General features: G+C 36.2%; 3 protein-coding genes across 3 annotated transcripts; all 3 read left to right on the top strand.

Moving 5' to 3' along the window:
• Nucleotides 1–8,737: 8,737 nt before the first annotated feature.
• On the top strand, nt 8,738–11,349 carry LOC113320791 (hexokinase-4, chloroplastic-like). Its single transcript, XM_026568683.1, has 9 exons — nt 8,738–8,949; nt 9,130–9,274; nt 9,449–9,631; nt 9,770–9,847; nt 9,929–10,102; nt 10,218–10,316; nt 10,435–10,553; nt 10,742–10,829; nt 10,908–11,349. The coding sequence occupies exons 1-9, from the start codon at nt 8,762–8,764 to the stop codon at nt 11,226–11,228; spliced, it is 1,395 nt and encodes a 464-aa protein (XP_026424468.1). The 5' UTR covers nt 8,738–8,761; the 3' UTR covers nt 11,229–11,349.
• Nucleotides 11,350–15,060: 3,711 nt separating this feature from the next.
• Nucleotides 15,061–18,229, top strand: LOC113320925 (purple acid phosphatase 22-like). The gene is made up of 4 exons (XM_026568830.1): nt 15,061–15,523; nt 16,707–17,278; nt 17,729–17,817; nt 17,932–18,229. The coding sequence occupies exons 1-4, from the start codon at nt 15,061–15,063 to the stop codon at nt 18,182–18,184; spliced, it is 1,377 nt and encodes a 458-aa protein (XP_026424615.1). The 3' UTR covers nt 18,185–18,229.
• An 815-nt stretch (nt 18,230–19,044) lies between these two features.
• Nucleotides 19,045–20,417, top strand: LOC113323916. Its single transcript, XM_026572266.1, has 5 exons — nt 19,045–19,133; nt 19,225–19,249; nt 19,364–19,813; nt 19,870–20,127; nt 20,220–20,417. The coding sequence occupies exons 1-5, from the start codon at nt 19,045–19,047 to the stop codon at nt 20,415–20,417; spliced, it is 1,020 nt and encodes a 339-aa protein (XP_026428051.1).
• The last annotated feature ends 6,749 nt before the right edge of the window (nt 20,418–27,166 follow it).

Here is a 27,166-nt window from a genome sequence, read left to right as displayed (position 1 = left end):
CTGAGAATCGAACCACTTTTACCACTATCTACAAATCACATCAGGAATCCATCTAAAGTCGCGAAATAACAACGTCCGTTTATCATGTTTTCTTGCTTATGAAGTTCATGTCTTCTCCTTGTATCATGTTTCCTTCTTCACTTGTATATGATGGATATCCCAAGCTTTGGGGCCTTTTCTTCAATGTATATCCTTTCGTGTTTTATTTTTATGCTAATCCTGCACTTGATTACTACTCGAAAGTAAAACACTATTCCTTCTAATAGTTAAAATTAATCCAAAACCCTATCATATGAAGACGGATAATTACATTCTCCGCCCATGTTTGTATTCCCATTATTGGCTCTGTTATCCGCCTTTATATTGATGTGTTATGCAAACGGTCGAAAATATTTATAGGAACGTTTATAATATGGATGAGATACTTACTACGCGTAATTTTCACTTTGTATTCAATATCATACCCGTATATTTTCGCTTTCATGTACCTCTTGCTGCATTTTTTCTGCTATTTTGTCTGTTGTTGTATCCTTGTTGTTTTCTACCTCAGTTATTTCTTTCATTTTCGCATATAAGCATTTTTATTTTCCTTTGATTGGTATTATATTTATATGTGCGATTCTTTCTCTTTAACTTTGTGTGCATCTACCTTTATTTATGTTGCACAATGGTGTAAAATGGTGTTAGTAGCACATGTATATGTTTTTTTGTGTTTTTTTTTTTGTGAGGTCTTATTGCGCCTCCCAAAGTAGAGGTCTTATTTTGCCTCCCCTTGTTGATAGGTATTATGTTTGCTCCAAGTGTTATTTATGGTCGGGCGACGAAATTGCAAGCGGTCCTTACTCTTTCAAGTAATGACCCATTGATTTCGCATTATCATCTTTTTGTATTATTGATGCAGGATACATGGACGCGTCAATACGACAGACCTATACTTTCCGTTGAGTAATATCCCCATGATATTGACGTCTTTTGACACAATTCATCTCCCTAATGGAGGGTGCCATGATTATCTTCCCCCTGATTGCCCCTTCAAAGAAGCTTACCCCAAACGGGTTAGGTTGGGCTATTCCTCTACGGTTATGCCAACAATCAGTTGTTTTCGTGATCACACCGTAAGTGGGGTATCTTGAGGACCGAGTGTATCATAGTCAGGACTTTCCATGAATGGCCAGGTACGCTCCAGACGCCTCAGCACTCTTGACTCAATCGTGTACTGCGGCTCCATGATCGAGTTTCTACACTCCTTAGGAGAGAGCTTAGTACCTTAATCTTTCGACTTAGGAGTCTCTGGTGGATAGGATTTCGCTTCGCCCCAATTCTCCATGACTCAGGTTCCAGGGTTGGTATAGCTTTCCCTCGAGTCATGCATTACTAGGTTTTCCCCAATTATGACGCGCGTTAGGTCTTATTGTTGCCTCTTGCATTTACTGGAACAAGGGTACACACCACAATTGGATGCTTAGTCTCCGTAATTCGAGGTTTTATTATTCATTTCCTCCTATTAAGGTCTTATTTTTTCTGTTTCTTCCACTTGTATTTTTTACGAAATATTTGATTGTTTAAAGAAGTAAAATCTTTCTTATTCATTCATATTTCTGATCCATACAATACTGATTTCTTCCTTCTTCAATTATTCTTCTACGTAATAACTACTTATCTTAAACATATTTCTTCTCAAAGTAAATTAGTCTTCCAAGAGTTGTTGTGTCTCTGCCACTTTCATTGTATTTATTTCTCCATTCTTAATCAACGCCCATCAAAGGAAGATGTTTGTCACGCCTTCATCTTCCTTTGCGGTAACTTTTCCTTCTTTTCTTGAAGTCAATTCTGCCGCCTTAGTGTAAATTTGATTTACTTCTTCGCCCTTGGTAAAAAAATCAACCATTAATCTTTCCTTCATTTTACCCGCCTTTACCTCCTCTTTCCAGTTTCTTCTCTTTTGTGCACGCCCTTCACTTTTCTCAACATCTATATCATTGCAGGTTTTCGCCTTTGTAGAGTCTCCCTTTATTATTCCAATAACTTGAGGCAAGGGAAATTTGATGCATCAGTGAAATGTGGAGGCAACTCCCAGAATAATGTGCAGCCAAGGTCTGCTTATCAAGGCATTATATGGACATTCAAAACCGACTACACAAAACATGAATTCTATAGTAATGATCTTTAGAGGGATTCACATTGTGATTTCTCCTTTCGGTTTATTGGATGATCCATTAAATCCATAAATTTTATACGTGGAAGGGATGAAAAATCTTCATCTTTACCGCCCGTAATCTTGTATGCATGATAAAATAAGATATCGACTGAACTGCCAGAATCTATCAGTATTAGTTTATTTCCCATGCGTTTGCATCATTATCTTCTTTTTCTTTCATCCTTGACTTTGGTACAAATTCTAGTTTGACAACCAATGGGCTTTGATGCAATTCCCCTCCTCCTGGTACTTCTTCCACACTGAAGGAAATGGATTGCCTCTGCCAATCTTTAAGCGGTGACATCTTTTCCAAGTTGAATATTTTTTTCCTTCATCATCTCTGGCATGAATACATTGTCATGGAAATCCTCCATACTTCTAAATGAGTGAATTATTAAATTGCAGTATAGGTTCTTCGCATTTGCTCATTCTTCAATCGGATATGTATTCTTTCCTGCTTCCATTCCTGGTGTTGGTCCCTCAGCTGGTGGAGGTATGTTTGGCTGATGTACAACTAGGAAGTGGCTTAATTTCCCTTGATCAATCATCCTTAGTATAATTCTATGCACATTTCGACAATTGTTTGTACCGTGTCCATGAAAGCAGTATATGTGCAGAATTCTCGACTCCTTCTTCCTGATGGTGGTTCTACCCCAGGATTTGGTTTTTGTTGTATTTCTTCCATTAAAAACACTGCCTCCCATATTTTGTCGATCGCGGTGTTTAGATTCGGCATTTTGATTTCTTCCCAAACTCTACTGCTTCCTTTTGTCCCCTGATTATAATATCTATTTTGTCCTCCATACCATTCTCTTTGGTTATCAAGCCTTGGAATCTTGTTACTATCTGCATGATTGTTGTGTTGTATTTCTCTATATTCTCTTTCGTACATTTCCTGACCTATACTACTCATTTCTACTTACTTATGTTTATCCTCTGTTGTTGCCTTCTCCTAACTTCCTTGAGAGGTGCTTGTAACCGCAATCGTTGTCTTTGGTAGTATTCTTGAATTTCCTTCATTTTCATTTGTAAGAAAAACATGATATGATTCCAATTACCTTTTTTTCTCTTCGAGGGAGATATACTGCTCCTGATACTCCCTCAGTACAGTCATTTTTATTGTATCCTTGAACCTGAATATCTGCGTGTACAACAAATCGGCTGTAAAAAGTGCATCAATGAATGCTAGGATGAAATTCCTTTCTTCCACTCTTCTTGCCATCTCACTACACATGGTCCTCAAGCGCGTGCTTAAGTTGCATAATCTTTCATTGGTTCTTCTCCTCAAGATGAATACCATCTCGATTCCCGGGAGTAACATGTTGTTGCTGATCTATGCTCCCAAGAATATTCCATGTAGGTGATGAAATGATCAGATTGATCCCACTGGAAAAAATATCAAACCATTTTAGAGCCTCCCTTGTTAAACTGGCAGGGAAATACTTGCATAATACCGCATCATTATCCTCCCATTGTAATAGAGCTAGGTTATACAACTTAATATGCTGAACTGCACATGAAGTTCCATCAGAAATATTAGTAAATACAGGTAATATGCAGTTTGTTGGTATTCCTGCAAGTTGTACCTGCCACGCGAATGGTGATTTTCCTACTTCTTCTATTGCCTCCTCTAACTGTCTCCTTGTTGTCATCATTGATCTTACTTCTGTTAATTATCTTAATATTGTTTCATTGGTGGTTTGATCCTCATCTGCTGCATTGGTCTTTTCAGATTCGCCTGTCTTATTCTGTTTTCATGTCTACTTTGCCGCATTGCTTCTTGAAATTCCTGCTCTCTGTATCTTCCCTACTTCTTCTGCGCATTTCATTCCTAATGTTAACCTGTGCGTCATTATTGCCTTCATTTTCCTCTACGCAGTGAAGATGCAAGTTCCGATATGGCCTTTGTATTCTCCCTTGTAGTATTCTCCTCGTTTTTTCTGTATTTTCTTCTCCATCATCAACATATCGGACATGTTCTCCCTGGGGTTCGTATTTATCATCTCGGCGATGTTGCTCCATGCGGTCATTGCCACGTCGCCCCTCCATGTTGTCGCCTACATAAATATTTTCAACAAGATTTTTGTATAATAGTTGTTCTATGTGGTTATCTCTATGGTTGAATCGGCTATGTCTTGACGTGCTCCTGCTTGTTCTTGATGTCTAAGCCGAACGTGTGGTCCTAGACGTTGTCCTTGACCTTTGCTCTTGCAACCTGTTTTTTTGTTCCCTTAGATCTGCATTTTGCAGGGTTAGGTTCATCTGTGCTTCTTCTTCTCTTCTCCTTTCTTCATCTAGTCTTTGTCTGAGTTCACATGTCGTCATGTTTTCTTCGCTTTGTTAAATTAGTCCTTTCTCTTGGGTTATTTTCTCGTTTTCCTGTGCGGTGTCTGTATATGTTGTATGGACAGTTACCTCATCATAATTTTTGTGGTTGTTCTCTACTTGTATCTGTTGGATCTAAGATTGAACTTGCCGGGGTTGGTTGTTTGTTTTCGCCTCTTCTTCTTCCTGCGATTCTGCTACTACTTCTGGTTGCAATCATGTCCTTTTCTCTGGATGCTATCCTCACCATCTTTTGTACCTGAAATAATATCATCTTTTGACAAAGTAAAAGGCATCCTTCAAAGATCTGAAAAAGGTTATCAACAAAAACTACTTTTCTGAGATGAAAACTTTTGCTTCGTTTTACAGATCAAAAATTCAGAAAGTCTCAGAATTCGACGAAAACAACAGCGAAATGTTTTTTTTGAAGATAAAATCAAAATAACTATTTAGAAACCGCTCTAGAGATTTTCACTACCAAGGAATATCTTTCCCACTCGTCCAAGCTGTTGCTAGCACCAAAATGTAGTTGCAGGAATTCCCACAACTAACAACCAAGTAAAACTATCAAATGATAATAAGAAATCATGGAGTAATATTCTAAATCATTTTATTAAAAGTTAAGCTAATACAAGTGAAATGGAATAAAACCCTAACTTGGAAAATAATACAACTTTCTCTCTCCTAAATTTCTTGTCTAAGTACTCCAGAAAATATATCTCTCTCTACAATGGCTTCTTGTCCCTTTTACATGGGCTTACATAGTGGAGGATAGCTAATAAAGTCCTGATTTTCGGACCTGGGAGTGGAAGTCGCCCTGCTTCATAGTTGCTGCGAGAACCTTTTAACTACCGCACTGATCTTCACGCTTTTGGTGTGATTTAGTGACGTCATTTCATTCGTCAGCAGAAATGTATTGTATGCGTTCTTTTTCGCATGTTACCAAATGTATTCCTTCATGCTACTAACGGTTGTGCGGTATTTTGCACCCACATCGGTAGAAGGAATATGACTATATTTCAACCATATCTGCCTATATAGTGGCGCTTGGGTTTTTAATACACTGAAGCCTCCAATATTTTCAAAGTCATTGTGTTCGATGAAACCAACTTTGCTGTTATAACTTCCTTCACCAAAGATTTGGCCAGCCCCTGGATACTCTGCCAATTCTGGACCACTCTCATCATCTTTTTCCTGATTTTTTGCTTTTGCAGTGTTTTTTGGGAAGTTCTCATTCCCGCCATCGTCATATTTTGAGTCCTTTAACAACAAGGCATATGTAGTTTGTTTTCTAAGTGATTTCGGGGAAATATAACTGTTGACGTGTCTTGTAGCTTTACGATCACAACCGTGTCTTGTAACATATTTTGATTTGAGGTCATATAGAACGGCAACATAAACACTATGGCACCCCGTTGTTGTGCGCAATAATCATTTTGTTTTATGATGTAGTATGGGATGCACAATAAGGCTGAGTAATTTTGAATACACTTATGCTACTTGAAGGGTGTTAGTAACAACACACTATAAATAAAGGGATACATTTTGAAGAAAGGATGAGTCTACGAGGTCTCACGTAGAAGCAAGTCTAACAATGCTTCGAAGTTATGCACACTACGTCAAAGTATTCTTGGTGGCTTACACATAGTATCAAGAATGTGGACGATCTTGAAAGCATGAGCTATAACAATATGGGCATTCACATGGTGTATATCTGGTGATGGATTTAAGAATTACTCAAAGGATTAAGCATGTTAATCTCTAAGTATATCTGATAATTTGTTTTAGACACATGCGTAATCATACATGTACTGTAGTGTGATATTGAAGCTAACTTTTTCTTTCAAGGTTAGATCTAACCTTGAAAGAAAAAAATTTATCTTACTCGTTGGGTGGGGCTACAGTGATTTTTCGGGATGGTTCTCTTAGAGCATCTCCAATAGTGGGTGCTAAAAATCATACGTGGGAAATTTTATTAAGACCCTTATTTAGGAGGATTTGCACACATAATAAATATAGGACCCCATAATTAATAAACTATCTCCAATAGTATAGAGGTTTGACCCTTATAAAATCTTATATGGTGAAATCTTAACCGTTTAATTATACTTTAATTAATTATTAAAAAAGAAAAAGATGACATGGAGGTCATTGTGAAGGTCTAAATAAGACTTTCTTCAAAACCTTCAAAATTATTATTTCATCCTTCATGTTTCGTAGGACCTAATGTGGAGATGGATTTTGTTAAAATGAAGGTTTAATATCCTACGTGTCATTAAAAAGTAAATCTTCCACCTTCTATTGGAGATGCTCTTAGAGATCAATGGTTTCTTTTATCTTTTCTGTTTATTTTTTTCTTTCTTTTCTTCTTTTGAGGTTGGATCCTCTTTCCTCTTGTTTCTCTAATTCTCTAATATCTCAATAAATTATTGTAGTGAGCTTTGCCCCAAAAAGAAATTAAAATAAATAATTATCCCACTGTAAGGAAATCGAGAAAGTCAATAAATGACTTATGTTTTAAGATGGAGGGAATGAAATATCGCGAAGGAGACTCGATCTTTTTGAGACATTACTGTTTCTTAGTTTGTGCTAGTAGGCGGCACATTTGAGTTATTAGCTAAATAAAATATGAATCATAAGCTATAGAGATCTAATCTGGTTCTAACTATTTTTAATAATGATTTTTGTTAAAGAGAGAACAAAAAGAAATTCGAGGAGAGCAAAAATTGTGATTGACTCGGTAACTAGGACCTATTCAATTTTCATAACTCGGACCAAACTATCCTTCCTAATTACACCCACTAATGCCACATTATTTATACCCATCCTCGAGACAGCTCCAACAGCATTGAAACCCATGATGATGATAAAAAAAATCAGATTCCTTGTCTAGATCGTTCCTCTTCTCTTCTTAACATATTTTTGTGATCAATTTTTATCCATCTTCTGTTTTTATCCATTCAATTCCTTTAGAAACAAAATCAACCGAGAAAACAAAAAAAAAAATCATAAAATTTGATTATACACTATATAAGTTTTTATTTATTACTTATAATCAAATCAAGAGAGAAGGGTTTGTTTTTACAACAACTTCTTTTTGATTTGGGTCTGTTGCAACAACTGTAGTTGAAAGTTCCAAACGGATTTTGCACCAATGTTTGACCTAATAAAGTTCTCACGGTTTAAAATAATAAACTCAAAAAACTAAACAAAGCTCAATTAACCATTTTGTTTAAAAAAAATCAGTTAAAAATCTTATTGACAACAACTTGTATAGAAGATGGAAATTAGAGGAAGGCATAATCGATGTCATATATATTCATACATATGTTTAAAGAAGTGACGGCAATGGTAAAGAACGTTTTTCTGGTTATGGGACGGCGGAGGAGCTATCTGGAAAATGGAGAAATTAGGTGTGATTAATGGGTAGATGTAGTAAGGGTAACCTGGTCATAATAGTAACAATATATTGAATAGGTCCTGGTTAGCGAGTTAGTTATAATTTTTGCTCTTCTCAAATCGCTTTTTACTCTTCCTTTAACAAAAATCTTAATAATAAGTCACAAGTTGAGAGACTGTTTCTTTGGAACTTTATCTCCATGACAATGTTTTCTTTTGGGTTAAGTTTTAGGTAAACTTTCAAATACGACTTTCATTACTTAATTCAAAACAAGACATAGTCCGTTACATAATGTTTCAAATGAACTTTCTTGTCAAGTTTTGACATAGTGGATCTTTAATGATTGTTTTCCTGTTTATCTATATTGACATCGTTGCTGAGTTAGCTAAAGTTATCCGGAAAAACAAGACAACTATAAATGCTGTTAAAATGTATGAATTTTGTTTTGTTATCATTTTTTTCTGGAAATATATATGTATTAATAAAGCCTGGTTTTTTCGATTTGTTATAATAGTACATACGCTTATTTATTTATTCAAAAATATTTTAACTATCAACAATATTAGTAATAATTATTGAGAAGTGGCAATTATTTCAAAAAAAAAATATATTGAGAAGTGGCATCATTTAGATGATGTATCGTTAAATTTCACAAGTTGTCCGGTCTTAATTTTTTAAGAAATTGGCGTGTTGCATCGTGTATCTGTGTTGGCGTTATCTATAACTACTCTATATCCTAGCATCGACTTTTATACAAACTATTCTTATTAATTCTGATTATAGACAGAATAGTTACTAATTCGTACATTATCTTCTTGAAACGAGGTCAAACACAGAGGATGGGCGATAGTTCAAACAGTAATTTAGAAAAATCGATCGTCGAAAACCTACAGGCCAGTTGTGCTACTCCTGATGATTTGCTTAGGCGCGTTGCAGAGTCAATGATCGATCACATGAGTAATGGACTTGCTGGTGAAAAAAGTGATCTTAAGATGCTTTTGAGTTATGTTAATGACTTGCCTACTGGGTATGTTCTTCAACTAATCCAGTATGATAAGTTTATTGCTTTTGGCCGTATCTGCTGGTTTCATGTCATTTCAAACTTCAGTTCAATATTTTTTTGTAAAGTAAACATAGTTTTGAAGGAATTTACATTATGGCCGGTTGATTTTTTTTTTTTTTTTTTTTTTTTGTGAATGGTGATTAGGCAGGAGAAGGGGTTGTTTTATGCTTTGGATCTTGGAGGGACGAATTTCCGTGTGTTACGGGTACGTTTAGATGGGAGAAATAACGTCGACATTCAAAGAAGATCCTGGGTGATACCTAAAGATCTGAAGACTGGTACTAAAGAGGTAACATATTATCATAGGTTTTGCTTTTGGATTTTATTTATTTCATTTGAAAAATAAAGAATTTGGTGCTAACGTTTTGAACTCTGGTCATTGGTATTGTCATCCTATAATGCTATTGAATCTTTCTTCTTCTTTTTCTGTTTCGATTTCATACTAACATCTTTCTTATGGTAGGGGTTATTTGGTTTTATTGCCTCTGGTCTATCAGAATTTGTACAAGAGGAATATGAGCATCACAAGATTCCACGTGAAACGAAAAGGGAGATAGGTTTTACCTTTTCATTCCCAGTAAACCAGACATCTATAAATGAAGGGATATTACTCGAATGGAACAAAGGTTTCAATGTCTCCGACACAGTGCGTCATACTTATTTCTTTCATTGATGTATTTTGATGTTCCTATACAGATCTTACTGAATGACCAACCAAATAGCGACATAAATTGCAGTACAATTTTTCGGTTCTAATGGATCGAAAACCTGGTGACTTGTGCAGATTGGAAAGGATGTAGTTGCCTGTTTGAAAGAAGCTATGAAAAAAGCAAACCTTGATATGTTTTCAGTAACTGCACTGGTAATTAAGTTATGTTGGTCGATTGATTGGTAGCTTAGTGTCCGTGTTTGTTTTAAGTCAATGATGCCTTGTCGACTACAGGTTAATGATTCTGTGGGAGCCCTCGCTGGAGCAATATACATGAACCAAGATGTGAAAGTTGCTGTCATTTTGGGCACTGGAAGTAATGCCTGTTACATAGAACGTATGGATGCTATTTCCAAAATACAAAGGAAGGGTGATCAGGACCCCCTGACTGCCCTGTCTGGAACTACGGTGTGTAACCAGAGCAGGAGGGTGTAGATCAGTTATGGATGTTTTGTGTTTGAGCTCTATACATTTTTTGGGTTGGACTCTTTTCCTTAACGAGAATGTCATCATTTAATTTCAGATCATTAATACAGAGTGGGGATATTTTTCTGATCAAGGAGTACTTCCTTATACAGAATTTGATGTGCTGGGTACGGCCAGTCATGACAAGGGTAAACCAGTAAGAAAATCCCCAGCGTTCCTATTCAAGATGAGTTCTCGTGTTCTGGTTGCAGTATTTCATGTTTCGAGTTCTCTTTTAATTCCTTTACCAATATATATTCAATTTCCCTAAACAGATATTTGTGAAGATGATATCTGGTTATTACCTAGGAAAAATTGTGAGCAAAATTTTGCTCAAGATGGCTGAATCATCAGAAAAATTGTTCGGTGAAGACTACACGGCTCCTGTTCTAAGGCATATATTAATTCCTAAACCCTTATTTTGCATAGTTAGTCAATTTTCTGGTTATAGGGCACAAGCCATGGCATGTAGTATTTCTTTCTTTTTTTTTTACGTAAATGTTATTAAAACTGAAAATGTAAATGCGACCTTGATACGAAAACAATTTATTTATTTATATATTTATTTTATTTTTTTTGCAGTGCGGAGGATCTAAATCATATGCACAGTGACAATTCAGATGGACTCGAAACTGTTGGATCAATATTAAGCAAAAGACTAGGACTTAAAGTAAGTTCTCTAGTCTGTCTGTTTGGTATCAGATAATCAATGAAACTGAATTGTGTTATGTTTTAATTTGTGAAACAGGTAGAGACCACCTTGGACTTGAGAACAACTGTTGTACAGGTGATTGATACTATTATCCAAAGAGCAGCACGTTTAGCTGGTGCAGGCATCCTCGCAATTCTTCAGAAAATGGAACAAGATACTCCCGGACTTATTCATGGAAAGAGCACCGTGGTGGCCATTGATGGAAGTTTGTACGAACAATATTATCAGTTCAAATTATATCTCGAAGAAGTAGTCACCGAGCTACTTGGTCCAGACGTGGTAATAAAACGATTCCAGGATGCTTCCGGAGTTGGAGCTGCTTTATTGGCTCAGACTAATTCGACTTGTGATAGATGAAATTTTTAACATGCAGCAGGGCCAAGGAAATACTCCAAGGGATCTGTTGGAATATTTTATATAAGTTTGTTTCTATTGTATTATACTATAAGAAGATCTGTTGTTCAATAAATCGATTTTTGAGATCATGCACGTAAATTATATATGTAAATTAATCAGAAAATGGGCTATATAGCTAAAATGATATTTTTTCTGGGTCAAATTGACGGGTAGGTTTTCCGTCTGGATCAAATGGACGGGACATATTTTTATTTGAAAAAGACTATTGTATCTCTTGTCTATAACAATTTGTACATTTTTATCTTTAGAAACTCCTTCTTTCCCAACGATACATCATCTCCTCTTCTCAACCATCAACAACATCACCTCCATCCTCTATGCTACCACAAACACCGACAACACCATCAACAAACACTACTGTTTTCATTGCTTCTTCGCCACCATAAACCCCAACGCCGTCGTCATCGACATCACCTCCATCACCGGTGACAACATCATATCTTTCCACTATCTTTCTCCATCACAACAGACATCAAAACAATCGTCATCGACATCTACACCACCATCAATAATATTATACTCCTTCAATGTCATTTTCCATCAACAACAATACCATCGTCGACAACACCACCATATCGATAATATTATTTGTTTGTTCAAATACCCTAATTAAATCAAGATTTCTCAGATTGATTGAAAAATAAATAAGATTTGTCTTCCATCAATTTCGTAAGGTGAGTAAGATTTCCGAGCCTACTTTTTGTTTTGATTAAACCCTAAGTTTTTCTTTTTTTGATCAATTCGTATACATATTAGTTTAGTTCCTTGAAATTGTTTAGATCCTGATATCGAATTTGATGCAATTAATGAGATACTTGTTTACATTTTGCTGATTTTTTTTAATCTTTGTGTAAATTGATGCATTTTCTAGTTTTATCATGTATTGACATTGGATAAAATTGGTTTCATCTCGGATTATTACTGGATGAAACTAGTTTCAACATGTTTTTCCAATGAATAAAACAAGGTTTTATCTTCTGTTTTCCCATACATGTTAAGAAAAATTCTTCCAAACAATCATAGCATCCTGGTTAGTTCCTTTGTCTCCTTTTTTGATCCACAGTGAAGCAGGTCTAGGCGTTCTTTTCATACCCTCCTTGTGAAATAAAATTTGATGCGAAATAGATGAAAGGGTATGCATATATCATGTGGCTGACTTTACTACAACTAAAACGAGTCTACTTTACTTTTACACCTAGTTATAAAAACCTTTGTTATTACTGGATGTAACTGATTTCATTATGTGTTAGCACTGGATGAAACACAGTTTGATCATGTCTTTATATTATATAAAATCATTGTTCATGTGCTATTACTGAATGAAATTGGTTCATGTGTTTTTACTGGATGAGCCTAGTTTCATCTAGGTTTAAATGATTAATATGAATGAAATATGATTTAGTTGTTGAAAGAAGAAAAAACGTGAGGAGTCTGTCGGTGAATCAAGAACAAAGAATACATGTGATGTGACAAGTATAAGAAGTAAGAACATGTGGTTTAATTATGTTTTTTACTGCAAAAAAAAAATAATAAAAAAAAAAACTACAGATGTATGTATGTTTTAAGTCTTTTGATTGTAAAACTTTATCTTTGCATTATAGATTTACACTTATCGCAATTGCTGCCCGAGTTTATACAAAAACTTTACTTAAATTCGCATATGCTTTGTATAATCTTGTCAGCGGTTTTCAGGACGAACCTGGTTTCATCTTGAAGAAATTATTTTTTTTGTGAGAAATGCACATGATGAACCCAGATACATCGTGGAGAAGATGTGTTTGTTGTTTGAAATGTACAAGATGAAACCAGATACATCCATAAGAAATATGTTTTCTGTCAGAATGTGCAGGACGAAATTAGTTTCATCCAGGTTTAATATGTGATATAAATGTATTATTGTTAGGATGTTACTGGTTTTTTCCAGATTTAATATATAGTGTACTGGTTTCATCCAGGTTTACACGTAGGATGAAACTAGTTTCATCCAGGTTTAATTGTGATGTACATGGTTTTATCCAGGTTTATAACAGGATGAAACTGGTTTCATCAAGGTTTAATATGTGATAAATGATCAATATAAACGAACTCCTATTAGGTGATAAACTGGTTTCATCAATATAAATGATCATTTAGTGGAGTGTTAGCTTTCATGTTCATGTACGTCCCTGTTGTATACTCAATTCACATCAACCACGACACCTTCTTCAACAACTACATACAAGCCCCATTCAAACCATCTTAGACACGTCCAACTCTCAATCTTCACTATTGCAATATGAATTAACCACTGTCCACTTCCCTGAACTTCTGGATGTCTTCACCTGATCTTCAAATGCCAAAGCCTGCAACCATCCATTTCAATGATTACACTCAGCTCAACCAATCACCTATTGCAACCATGGTAGTAAATACCATCCTAACCATCCTCCACTGATAGGTTAGCAAATTAACCTTGCAACCCCAAATTCATTCCATTCAAATCTTAAAACCATACAGACTTTATCTTTTTCAACCAACATCACCAGCCGAGAAACATCTTCGCCACTGCAATAAAGAATGAACCAGGTGTTTCCTTCATATTGACACCGTAAGAAACAAGAATGCTTAGAGTACATAAGCACACACTGAATTTCATAATTGATGAAATTGGTTTCATTTATGCTTTAAAAAACTGGAAAAACAAGTCCCCATTCGTATACTTTATTCATCTGAATACTCTACAAATTCAAAGTTTCCAGTTCATATACAACTCCTTTTTCAATTGAAAACAGATCACTGCGAAAGTTAAAAGCTAACTCAAAACCAAATTACACTTTAATAAAATCTGAAAACTTAAGTTATGAACAAAAACCCAAAATCAACAAAATAAATTCATCAATCACTTATAAAACTCTGATCTATATCAAATCAAAATAAATCAAAGAATATGCATCAAACTAGTCATAAATCAAAAATCGATCTATCAATAAAAATCATATCAAATAAAAAAACGTCGATCTCCATCACCCTGATCGAGCTAGAAGATATGAGAAGATTTCAAGTGTAATAAAAATCTTGAATTCAAATCACATACCCACAGTCCACACCATGATTCTTCCGATGAAGTGAAATCCAAAACATACCGATGAAAAGAGATTTTAATTGGTTCCACAACACTTCAATCTCCCTGATTCAACTTCAGATCTCAATGGAATTTTCGAATTCTGATGGAGAGTATGGTTGTTTGAGGATGAAGAAGCCTGTTTTCCTTTGCATCGAAGGTCTTTTTTCAACCAATATTAGAGAAGACAATGACATATTGGTCCATTTCAGTTAATTAATAAAATTCTGGGTGAAATATCCAAATTGGCTAATTGAATAGTATTTTTCTGATTCTTGTCCATATAAACAGTATCAAAAGCTAGAAATCTAGTTCACCCAGGAATTATTGGTTTTGGTCTTTTTGACCAATTTTATGTAAATTATATATATATATATATATATATATATATATATATAAGATCTCCATCATTTCTACCGTAATTTCAGTCCAACGTTATAATCAAGTTCAATTGTGTGTTTAGAGTTTGCACACAGTATTAAAGTACACGCGAGTAAAAGTTAGAAGTCAAAGAATATAATGCAGCCGGAAAAGTAAAAGTAAATGGATTATTTTTGACATTGCTGTAAGCATATCCAACAGTGAGTGCTTCCTTGACGCCATAGATTTCTCTCTTTCGAAATATATATAAATACATTCATCATTTGATCTTTACTTAAAATCAATCTCAGAATGAAACTTTTCTATTGCTCTAACGAGCTTCTTCCACTGATCTCAACAATTTTCTTTTCAATTCTACTGCTTCATTTCCAACAAGTAGCTTGCGTTGAATATGTTCGACCACCACCTGGTAAAATCATTTCCACTTCACACAACCGGCCAGATTCACATCCTCAACAGGTTCATATATCAATAGCAGGGAAGGATCATATGAGAATCTCATGGATTACAAATGATAAAAGTGTTCCATCCATAGTTGAATATGGTAAAGTACCAGGGAAATATAATGCATCGTCGAGTACTGGGGAACATACAACGTACCGTTACTTTTTTTATAACTCCGGGAAAATTCATCATGTAAAAATCGGCCCGTTAGATTCCAACACTGTTTATTACTACCGCTGCGGTGGTGTTGGCGATGATTTTAGTTTCAGAACACCTCCTTCAAAATTTCCCATTGAATTTGCTCTTGCAGGTAATTTATTTTACATGTAAATTTATTTACTCTTTAAGTTTTTGCTGCCACATATATATATATATATATCAGCCCAACAACGCTTCTCAAAAGTGTATAAAATTCCCTGTCGGTTTTAAAGATCCGACCCGCTGTTTTGGTTTTCAGTTCACTTTAGACTTTCATATAACAACTTCTCTGACAGCATCTCCAATGACACATCCTTATCCTAAGTATATGGACGGATAAAGTAAACATCCTTTGTTGATTTGTATTGAAAATTTCCTTAAATAGAGGAAGTTCAAGAAAATCATCTCCAACCCACGGAGTCTAGTTTTATTTGGGAATCTAGTTAGAACAATTTTATTTGCTACCATTATATCATTTTAATTTGAAAAATATATTTTGTGGAACAAATAACTAATTATACCTTTTAAAAATTTAGAAAGATATCTTCACATCCTTTCGAGCATCTCCAACAAAGGGTGAGAGTTTTTTTTTTTTTTTTTGACACGTAGGATTTTAGACCCTCATTTAAATTAAATTCATCTCCAACAGTAGGTCCTATAAAGTAGGAAGAGTGTCAAAATAAATATGAAGGTCTTAGAGAAAGTCTTATTTAGACCTTGGGAATGACCTTCATGTCATCTTTTTGATTATTTTTTAATTATTATTATTAAATAAAAATTTCTAAACCAATAGGAAAAAAGGAATCATATTTATCTTTATCAAAAAAAACAAATCGTAAAACTAACACCCCACACTACTGGAGATGATTTACGAGAAAAACACTACTCTTTTTGCTACATATATATAACCTCATAAATAAGGATCTAAATAAAAACTCCACATATGATTAGCAGTACCCACTGTTGGAGATGCTCTTAGGTAATCCTTTGAAACTAGATGTTCTGTTAGAGGATGTTAATCTAACTACCTGCCAAATCACCTTTCACAATATCTCTTCACATTTCCATTGGAGATGATTTTTAGGAAAAAATAGCACAAGCCTTAAAAAAAGAAGCCTAACATCCTCCCAATATTGGAGATGCTCTTATTGTTTGTTGGGAAGTGAAAGTTGGTCGTTGCTTGAAGCGTAAGCTTGAAACTAACTTCTAACCATAAATGACTTTTGGAGCCCTACCTTATCAAGATTGTAAAAAGACATGGTGCCTAAAGTAATGGGTTCTTTGTTAATTGCCAGGGGATCTAGGGCAAACAGAATGGACAGCATCAACACTAGCTCACGTCAATAAAACAGATTATGACGTCCTTTTATTACCCGGCGATTTATCATACGCCGATAGTCAACAACCCCTATGGGATACATTTGGACGTTTTGTAGAAAAATATGCAAGTAAACGTCCATGGATGGTCACACAAGGAAACCACGAAGTTGAAGCATTTCTTCCACTCTTCAAAATCGAATCATTCAAAGCTTACAACACTAGATGGATCATGCCTTATCAAGAGAGTGGGTCACATTCAAATCTATACTATTCGTTTGATGTAAGTGGTGTCCACATTGTGATGTTAGGATCATATACTGAATTTGGTATTGGCTCACCTCAATATCAATGGCTTCAAAATGACTTGGTTAAGATCAATCGAAAGAAAACAGCATGGGTGATTACTATGGTTCATGTGCCTTGGTATAATACTAATATTGCTCATCAAGGTGAAGGAGAGAAAATGAGAAAAGCAATGGAGGATTTGCTTTATAAAGCTAAAGTTGATATTGTTTTTGCTGGTCACGTACATGCTTACGAACGCTTTGTAAGTCTTCTTTCTTTCTTATACATTTTTTTTTTGTAGTTTTGGTCGGGAGCGTCACTGGTTTTGGTATTCATATTTTTCAGAAAATGGGTTATTTGTCCAGATATTTTTAAAACATGGTTCAAATGTACGAGTAAAAATTAGTATGGGTGAAATGGACACTAAAAAAATAGCAAGGATGAAACTGGATTCATTCTGATTTAAATTTAAAAAAATAGTAAGGATGAAACTGGATGCATCCTGATGTAAATTAAAAATAAGAAAAAGTATTTGAAAATGGGTAGGATGAAACTGTTTACATCCTGGCTATTTTTACATTTTTGTCCATTTAAACAGTATCAAAATCTAGATGTCCTTTTCACCTAGGAATTGTTAATTTTGATCTTTTTAACCAATTTTGTGTTTATGTATGGTTTGCTTATTTTTGCTTTTCGATATGACGTTTTCTAGGCTCGGGTATACGATAATCAAGCTAACCCTTGCGGTCCAATGCATTTGACGGTAGGAGATGGTGGAAATAGAGAAGGTCTTGCATTGATGTAAGTCACTGATTCATTTTCAAGTTATTTACATTTTGTTGGGGTGCAAAATTGTGTTAGTCTTGGTGCTTTAAGTACTAAGGTTGCATCATTTGTGTGTTTGTCATGGTGAAGGTTTAAGAAGCCGACGTCTCCTCTATCGTTGTTTCGAGAAGCGAGTTTTGGACATGGACGATTGAGAATAGTGAATCAAACGCATGCCCACTGGACATGGCATCGGAACAACGACGACCATAATTCATCTGTCAGTGATGAAGTTTGGTTGGCAAATATAAGTGCCAATGAAGAGTGCAACAAGAAAGCTGCTTTGCAGGATGATGGGGAAGATATATCAAATACTAATATTATCATGAATGACGAACTTTAAATTTTGAATCGAAGATTATTACTAATAAATGAACTTTTGTTTTTAACAAATCATTAATTTGGTTTCAAATGGAAACCAAGCAAAAAAAAAAAAGGATACTAATTACTAAATCTCGGGTTTTAGTTTTGTGTCAAGTGATCATAAGACTCCAACTGCAACCCTTTTGTGTGGTGCTACATTCTATTAAGCATATGACGATGACTGGGCTTACGTACTCAAAACATAACACTTCTTATTACCACAAGTTAAGTTGAATGCAAATCAGTTGGAAAACTATCATCGGGACAAAACATTCAATATCTCCGCGAGCCGGCTAGTGATATGTAGCCAAATGTGTTCTAACTTGTTGGTGATGGGCCACAAAAAAATGGTAAAAAGTCACTACACTTGGAGCAAATCCTATGGATAGTGTTATCCTTTCATTTTGAAAGAGTGACTACCAATTTGGTCTAATTAGAGGCTGCTATGGATAGTCTTTACCCTTTCATTTTGAATGAGTGGTTGTGAGTTTCATACTAGACGGGGACTATTCCTTGTCAGGAAAAAAAACTTTTAGTGCAAAATGGGGGAGAGTCCCCCGTTAAAAACTTTTTTTTTTTCGTTTTTTTATTTTGGCGGGGGACTATCCCCGTCTATGAAGCCTTTTTTTAGGTTTTTTTGTTTGACGGGGGATTGTCCCCAGTCTAAGAAGATTTGTTCTTTTTTTTTTGGACGGGAGACAGTCCCCGTTTGGTTCAAAATCCAATTTTTTTTAACTAAACGGGAGACTGTCTGGTGTAGTGTTCTTTTTTGTATTTGGCCATGGTAGCTTCACTCGTTCATATGGACGAGTAGTCTTTCATATGAAAGAGTTAATCTCCATGGGGAGACTACCCGTAGCCTTTACTCTTACCAGTGGTAGTTTTGACATATTTCTTGTTGTACGTTCAAGAGAAGATAAGGGTAACAGGTAAGTCAATAATAATTCTTAGCAAAAAAAAAATAAAAAAAAATAAGAAAAAAGTCAATAATAATTACCAGTAATTACTACTTCTTGTTAGATTGGTGGTAGAAATTAATGGGGAGGTGAGCGTTTTGTTGGAAAAAGCTGAAATTTATACTTGTGCGTAAGTCAAAGAGGGAAGTTAAAGAGATTGGTCATTTTAGATACTCTCCTACTACAGGTATTTACTTGGTTAGTCTTTGATCAAACTTGGGATCATTCTCTTGCGGAACACATTGAGAAGTTGCAGAAACCGAGTTTCAGGTCTTTCAATGGCATACATACCTCCGCACAAACGGCAGTCTAAAGATAATGATAATAGTCATCCTATTCCAACACCTTTTTTTCTTCTTCCTCGGTTCAAAGAAAAATCAAACTTGGGGTCTTCAGCAACTGGTCCTAAATCAAAGATGAAAAATGATACTGCTCGAAAGGGTGGTATAATCATTTATGCGAAAGATTCCATATCTAAATGGTTTATAGAATGTGGTTCAGCGACATCTGATGGTGATGAGCTCCCTGCAAAATCATTTCGGATGGAGCCATTTCCTCTTGTCAAGTCACTTCAGTGGAAACGCTCAGGTGAACCATTTGTTTTGGCTTCTAACTCCATCGGACACGGAGGATTTGTTCAAACTACTCCATGGGTATCCATAACTGAGAACATAAGGTCTGCGCTACTTGCTTCTTTTGGAAATTTTAGAGAATAAATGAGTTCAGGAGAGGTTGGTGTAGTACTGAAGCCTACTTTCATAGTCAGAATCGGCAAAATCCTTTTTCATGGAAAGAAATTTTCAGGCGGTGTAACCAGCCTATGGCAGATGCTGAAATGGCTTTTGGTCGCGTTGGAAGATCATTTTGGACAAACCTTCCTGACTCTTACATGGAAGCCATTCTTGCTACAGTTATTCCAAAAATCAGAGTTGATTCTGAGCACACCAAGGAGTACTACCATGTGAAGGTATTTGACAACTGCAATCCGAAATCATCTATTTCAATCAAATGCCGAGTTATATCCGGGCAACTTACGATACACAAGTTTGAGCAAACCAGAAGAGGTGCCTAAGAGTGGATGTATCTTGCCTTGATAGAGATTTGGACCTGAGGTTGATGTTATCCACCAAGAGGGGATTGACGACGTCAGTGAAGGGCGACCCTGAGAAGTTAAGTACCTTAAGACAATTGGTTGATGGTGCAATATTGGATTCCAACGTACAAGGTGGTTTGAAATGGGATGTGGGGAAGAGGTAGTCTTCACATGGTAGGTATAAGGTTGTAGGTGTTGTTGGTGTCGTGCAACAATAGAAAAAATGTCAGATGTATCAAACAATAAAACAACTCTACCACGAACAAATTGATGAGGGCAGAATCACAGGTTCAACAAGCTGTCCTTAACACATTAGTTCGCGGGTATACTTTAAAGTAATGCTAAACCCCAACGTGTGAAGATGTGTCCAGGATAAGACTGCCCGATATAACTTGTATTAGCACAATACAAGTTACCCACTCTTAAACTCAGCAACGGGGATGGAAGTAAAACGCCACACGAAAATAAAAGCAAGAAGATGAAGAAAAGACCTAGAGATGGTCGCTGCTTGTGTATTTTGAAAAGAGATTTTCGAGTTGTATTTATAGGAAAATTAACTTGCAAATCAAGTTAGGTTTAGGTTTTTTCTTATAAAACGAGTTTTGTTTCTTGTAAAACAATTAAACACAAAAAATAAATTTTTCCATAAATAAAACTCTTAAATAAATTATTTATCAAGTTAAAAACTTGCAAAAAATAATTTCAAGTAGACACGGACTTGGTGCTTGGTACACGCGCATGGGCATGGGTCGAAACATGTATTTTTCGCCCCACCCGCTCCACCCACATTGTTTTACAACATATCCATGAGAACATGGTAATATAGTGGATCACCTCTTTAGTTTTCCACAATGTGGGACTAAAGGTTCCATTTCATTCACTCAAAAATGAGTGAGTATCCTTAGACCCTTAGGTCATGAGATCAAACCATACCAAGACCAAAAAATCATTTATTAAATAACTCATTTTCTCCAACAATCCCCCACATGAATGAAATCTCGGTAAAAAACGAAAAATCAGAGTACGGAAAATACCATTTAGGAAAAGGTGTCCATGAGGTCTTGAACCTTGCTTAGAGAGAAGTTACCGGAACTACTAGCTAGACAGTGAACTATGTCTTGAACTGCTAGCGTTTGGTGTAATTCTAATAACATCCATGCATGATATCCTCCAAGTGTTGCTAAGTTTGTGCCGTTTTGTCCATTTTGGCCCTGGACATATCCTGTTTCTCAAAATGCTTTAGAGAATCGGCTCCATTCTTATTGGAAGCGACCCACTTCCTCATTCATATAGGTGAGTTCCATCAAGAGTGTTTATTGCTACACCCCACTTCAATCTTAAATTGAAACAATAGAACTCATTAATACTTAACTAAAAGTCATCCTCCACATGCAGTCACACTATCACATCAACACCATAGGGAAGGGACAGAGAATGAAATTCTCTTATAGTGTTTACCTTTACCCACCATAAATTAGTTGTCTCATTCGAAACCTTGTTATTGGAATCTCCAGTCAGCAAGGTTGAGTATCCTTCATGGCAAGTTTAATTATTTGAGCCTAAGCCCCATCCCCTTCGATGCTTTACTAACTATCTCATTGGGCAAACCTTTCGTCAAAGGGTCCGCGATATTCTCCTTGGACCTTGTCCAATCTATGGAAATAACGCCTGTGGAGATTAGTAATTTCAAAGAATCATGTCTTTTACGCATATGTATAGACTTTCCATTATAGAAGCTATTCTTAGCTCTACCTATTGCAGATTTGTTGTCACAATGTATAGATATAGCTGGCAAAGGCCTATGCCAGAGAGGAATATCTTCTAAAAAGTTTCTTAGCCATTCGGCCTCCTCTCCTGCTTTATCTAACGCAATAAACTCCGACTCCATAGTTGAGCGAGTTATACATGTCTGTTTGGAACTCTTCCAAGATACAGACGCACCTGCTAGAGTGAATACATATCCACTCGTAGACTTGGACTCCTCTGAGTATGCTATCCAGTTCGCATCGCAAAATCCCTCAAGGACATCCGGATACCCTTCGTAATTCAAACAAAAGGTCATTGTGTACTTCAAGTACTTTAGCACTCTATTAAGTGCATCCCAATGTTTCTGCCCTGGATTACAAGTATACCTGCTTAACCTACTCACAACATAAGCAATGTATGGTCTCGTACAATTCATCAAATACATCAGACTTCCTATGACTCTCGAGTATTCAAGTTGGTTAACACCTACACCCTTATTCTTCATGAGTTTGCAAGAAGAATCATATGGAGTGCAGACAGGTTTACAGTCAAACTGATTATATTTCTTAAGTATGGATTCAACATAATGAGACTGACTCAGACTATAGCCATTAGAAGTTTTTCTAATCTTCATCCCTAATATGACATCAGCGGGGCCTAAGTCTTTCATGTCAAAGTTCTCATTCAACATTTTCTTAGCGGTATTAATAACATCCATGTTTGTACCTAGTATAAGCATATCATCAACATACAAGCATACAACCACACAGGCATCCTTGACAAGTTTAGTATAAACACACTTATCAGATTTATTAATTCTAAAACCACTAGAAATCATCACATGATCAAACTTCTCATGCCACTGTTTAGGTGCTTGTTTCAATCCATACAAAGATTTCTTCAGTTTACAAACCTTCTTCTCACAACCTTTAACTACAAAGCCTTCGGGTTGTTCCATATAAATTTCTTCATCTAATTCACCATTCAAAAACGCTGTCTTTACATCCATTTGATGTATCTGTAGGTTATGGACAGAAGCTATAGCAATCAACATCCTAATGGAGCTAATTCTACTTACTGGTAAATATGTATCAAAGAAGTCTATACCTTCTATCTGTTTATAGCCTTTCGCTACCAACCTAGCCTTGTATTTTTCAATAGTTCCATTTATATTATGTTTTCTCTTGAAAATCCATTTACAACCTATGGCCTTAGACCCTGGAGGTAAATCTACAAGTTCAAAAGTACCGTTTTCTTGAACGGAATCCATTTCACTAATTGAAGCTTCTTTCCAAGGTCACTAGGAAGGACCACTTTCCCCTTCCCTTCATCGACCAAATGCTAGAGAGATTAGCTGGAGCCATTATTGCTTTTTAGATGGATACTGCGGTTATAATCAGGTTTTCATAGCCCCAGAAGACCAAGAGAAAACCACTTTTACCTGTCCCTTTAGTACCTTTGCGTATAGACTTATACCTTTCGGGCTATGTAATGCCCCTGCGACCTTTCAGCGTTGTATGCTGAGCATATTTTTTGACATGGTAGAACGGTTCTTAGAGATCTTTATGGATGATTTTTTAGTGTTTGGTTCGCCTTTCGATGAGTGCTTGCATCATTTGTCATTAGTTTTGACTAGGTGTAAGGAAAAGAATTTAGTGCTTAATTGGGAGAAATGTCACTTCATGGTTCGTTCAGGAATTTTTCTAGGGCATATCGTATCTTCGAAGGGTACAGAGGTAGATAGAGCCAAAGTTGACCTTATTAAAACTTTACAGGTCCCAAAAACCGTAAGAGATATTAGGTCATTCTTAGGGCATGCAGGTTTTTATCGTCGATTCATTATGGATTTTAGCTTGATTTCTAGACCTCTTTGCATTTGCTTGCAAAAGATGTTAAGTTTGTCTTTGATGATGCTTGTTTAAAGGCTTTTGAGAAGCTTAAGACTTTACTCACTACCACCCCCATAGTCCAGGCATCCAACTGGAACCTATCCTTTGAGATCATGTGTGATGCTTCAGATTATGCTATTGGTGTTGTGCTAGGTCAGCGAGAAAACAAATTACTTCATGTGATTTACTATGCTATTAAAACTCTGAATGATGTCCAGTTGAACTATACCAATACCGAGAAGGAACTGTTAGCCATTGTGTTTGGATTATACAAGTTTAGACCCTATCTCTTAGGTTCTAAGATCGTAATATATACGGATCATGCTTCTTTGAAATATCTAATGTCTAAAAACGATATGAAACCTAGATTGATTAGGTGGATCCTTTTGTTGCAAGAGTTTTCTCCAGACATTAGAGACAAAAAGGGTGCCGAAAATGTAGTAGCAGAACACTTGTCTAGGCTAATTGTTGATTCCCCTGATGATTCCCTTCCTATAAGGGATGGCTTTCCTGATGAACAACTGTTCTTTGTTATATCTTGTTACTGGTCGAATGCCCCAACATTGGGGTAAACAAGATCTTTCTAGGTTTTTAGCTGAGGTGAAGCACTTCTTTTGGGATGATCCTTATTTGTTTAAGTATTGTCCAGACCAGATTATTAGGAGATGTATACCTGAGAGTGACCAGTCCAGTATTATTTCCTTTTGTCATGATCATGCTTGTGGGGGTCACTTTAGTGCTAAGAAGACTGCTGCTAAGATATTGCAGTGTGGATTCTATTGGCCTTCGTTGTTTAAAGACTCCCATAGTCACTGTGTTACTTGTGAGCGTTGCCAGAAATTAGGAACCATTTCCCGTAGGAACATGATGCCCTTGAACCCAATTCTATTTGTTGAGGTCTTTGATGTGTGGGGTATTGATTTTATGGGTCTGTTTCCTAATTCTTTTGGTAACCTATACATCCTTGTCGCTGTAGACTATGTCTCTAAGTGGATTGAGGCGGTTAAAACCAATTACCATAGGGTTGTGATTGAGTTCTTGAAAAATAATATACTTACACGTTTTGGTACACCGCGAGCTATAATTAGTGATGGAGGGTCGCACTTTTGTAATGGACCTTTTAGGCTTTTGATGAAGAAATTGGTATTGCACATAAGGTAGCTACCCCGTATCACCCACATACTAGTGGTCAAGTAGAGGTTTCCAATAGGGAGATAAAGCGTGTATTAGAGAAAACAGTTAATCCTAATCGTAAAGACTGGTCGTCTAGGCTTACTGATGCCTTATGGGCTTACCGTACTGCGTTTAAGACCCCCATTGGAATATCACCTTATCGACTTGTGTATGGAAAGGCATGTCACTTACCTATTGAGTTAGAACATAGAGCATATTGGGTTGTTAAGCAGCTAAATTTTTCACTCGACAAGGCAGGAGCCCATAGGAAACTCCAGCTCAATGAGTTGGAAGAAATTCGTAGAGATGCATACGATAGTGCTAAGGAGTATAAGAACAAAATGAAACTTGTGCATGATAAGAATATTTTAAGAAAGTCATTTTCTCCAGGTCAAAAAGTTCTTCTGTATGATACCCGCTTGCATCTTTTCCCTGGGAAGTTACGATCTCGGTGGACGGGTCCTTTTATTGTTCGCACTGTCTTTCCTCATGGAGCTGTTGAGATCGAGACACCGGATGGTAGTATTTCTTCGAAGGTTAATGGTCAGATATTGAAACCCTTTTTAGAGCCCTTTCCTACAGGTGATGTTGAGGAGATCCCTCTGGAGGACCCTGTTTACCCTTGATTGACCATCGAGGCGATTGTATGTTGTATAGTAGTTTTTGATTTCTTTCTTCACACAGGTACTATCTTTCCGACTTTTCTCTTTACAGATTCCTCATGTTACCTTACTTTTTGGTATTGCTCTTTCATTAGAAACATTGAGGACAATGTTAGATTTAAATTTGGGGGTGGGGAAGAAACTTTTTGTTAGCTTTTAGTTGCAATAAATAAACTCCAAAGCCAAGAAATTTATACTTATTAAGGTTAGCAATAACCAATCTAAGTGGATGGGAACATCTTGGTTGTAGGAGTTGAGGAACCAATCTGATTAGATGGAAACATTTAAAGAGTCTATTCATAAAAGCACAGAGCTCAGGTGTTAGAATTAAAAAAAAAACATGGTAGTTTCGCTATATCTCGTTGAATCCTAATCCTTCTGTTTTTATTTCTTTTAAGTGACTTGGTAGGGCACACGATTCAAGTTGTTACCTTTTCTAGGGTGGAATAGGGTGATTGAGAATTGAGAATTGAGACCAGACCATCAGACCAACCGGAACAAATTCAATAAAGTCGACCACTGGTGTCCTTGTATATGCCAGTTGTGTTGACCTAGAGTTAGGTTTATCGACCACTGGTCCCCTTGTATATGCCAGTTGTGTTGATATTAGTCAGACCGGTATCTCAGTCCATTAAGATAGGTTCATCTTGGCAGAGGCCTTTAGACAGATATGGGAAACACCATTCACTTTAAACCATCTATTTTTCTCTTTATCCATCTTCTTAATCTTTCCATGTGATTGGTTGACTCCGGTTATGATGTACAGAAACTATCTGAGTAGAGATCTGTCACTTATATATGAATTTTAGTATGCTTAAGTGCAAACTCATGTACAACAATTGGAATTTCGCATCAGGGTAATTCCTCCTATATTCAATGTTTGTATGCCAACCAATGAGATTCTTTAGTGCCTTCCAAGGTTCTGCGTAGATAGCTAGGGTCTGAAGTAAAGGTTTTGTGGGTACACCTCTGGTAAACCCTCCGGAGACAACACTCAGCCGCTAGGTCCGCCTAGCGGTTTAACGGCTTGCTGCACATGCTAAGTGTAGTCATTTTATTTTCTAGATTATTTTTGCTCGAGGACTAGCAAATAATAAGTTTGGGGGTATTTGATAGACACATTTTTGTGTCTAAATTGTCCTCATTTATCTGTATTGTTGGTACTCGATTTTGTACGCATTATGGTGTTTTGTGTGTTTATAGGTATTTTTGGGAAATAAATATTTTTGGAAAAAAACGGCTCGAAAAATTACGTGGAGCACCCCCGTAGGACATTTGATATTCGGAATCCCACAGTTTGGATAAGGGGCACCCTCAGGACACCCCTCAAGGCACCTACTATTTGCACCCCACCTCTGGATTGAGGACAACCCCCTCTGCTTCACGGTTACACAGATTTTGGCGGGAAATATGGTTTTGAAAATGCAGTTAACTTGTTATTCC

Source organism: Papaver somniferum, chromosome 11 (genome assembly GCF_003573695.1).
Source record: "Papaver somniferum cultivar HN1 chromosome 11, ASM357369v1, whole genome shotgun sequence".
Classification (NCBI taxonomy): Eukaryota; Viridiplantae; Streptophyta; class Magnoliopsida; order Ranunculales; family Papaveraceae; genus Papaver; species Papaver somniferum.
This window is presented reverse-complemented; position numbering and strand designations above follow the sequence as displayed.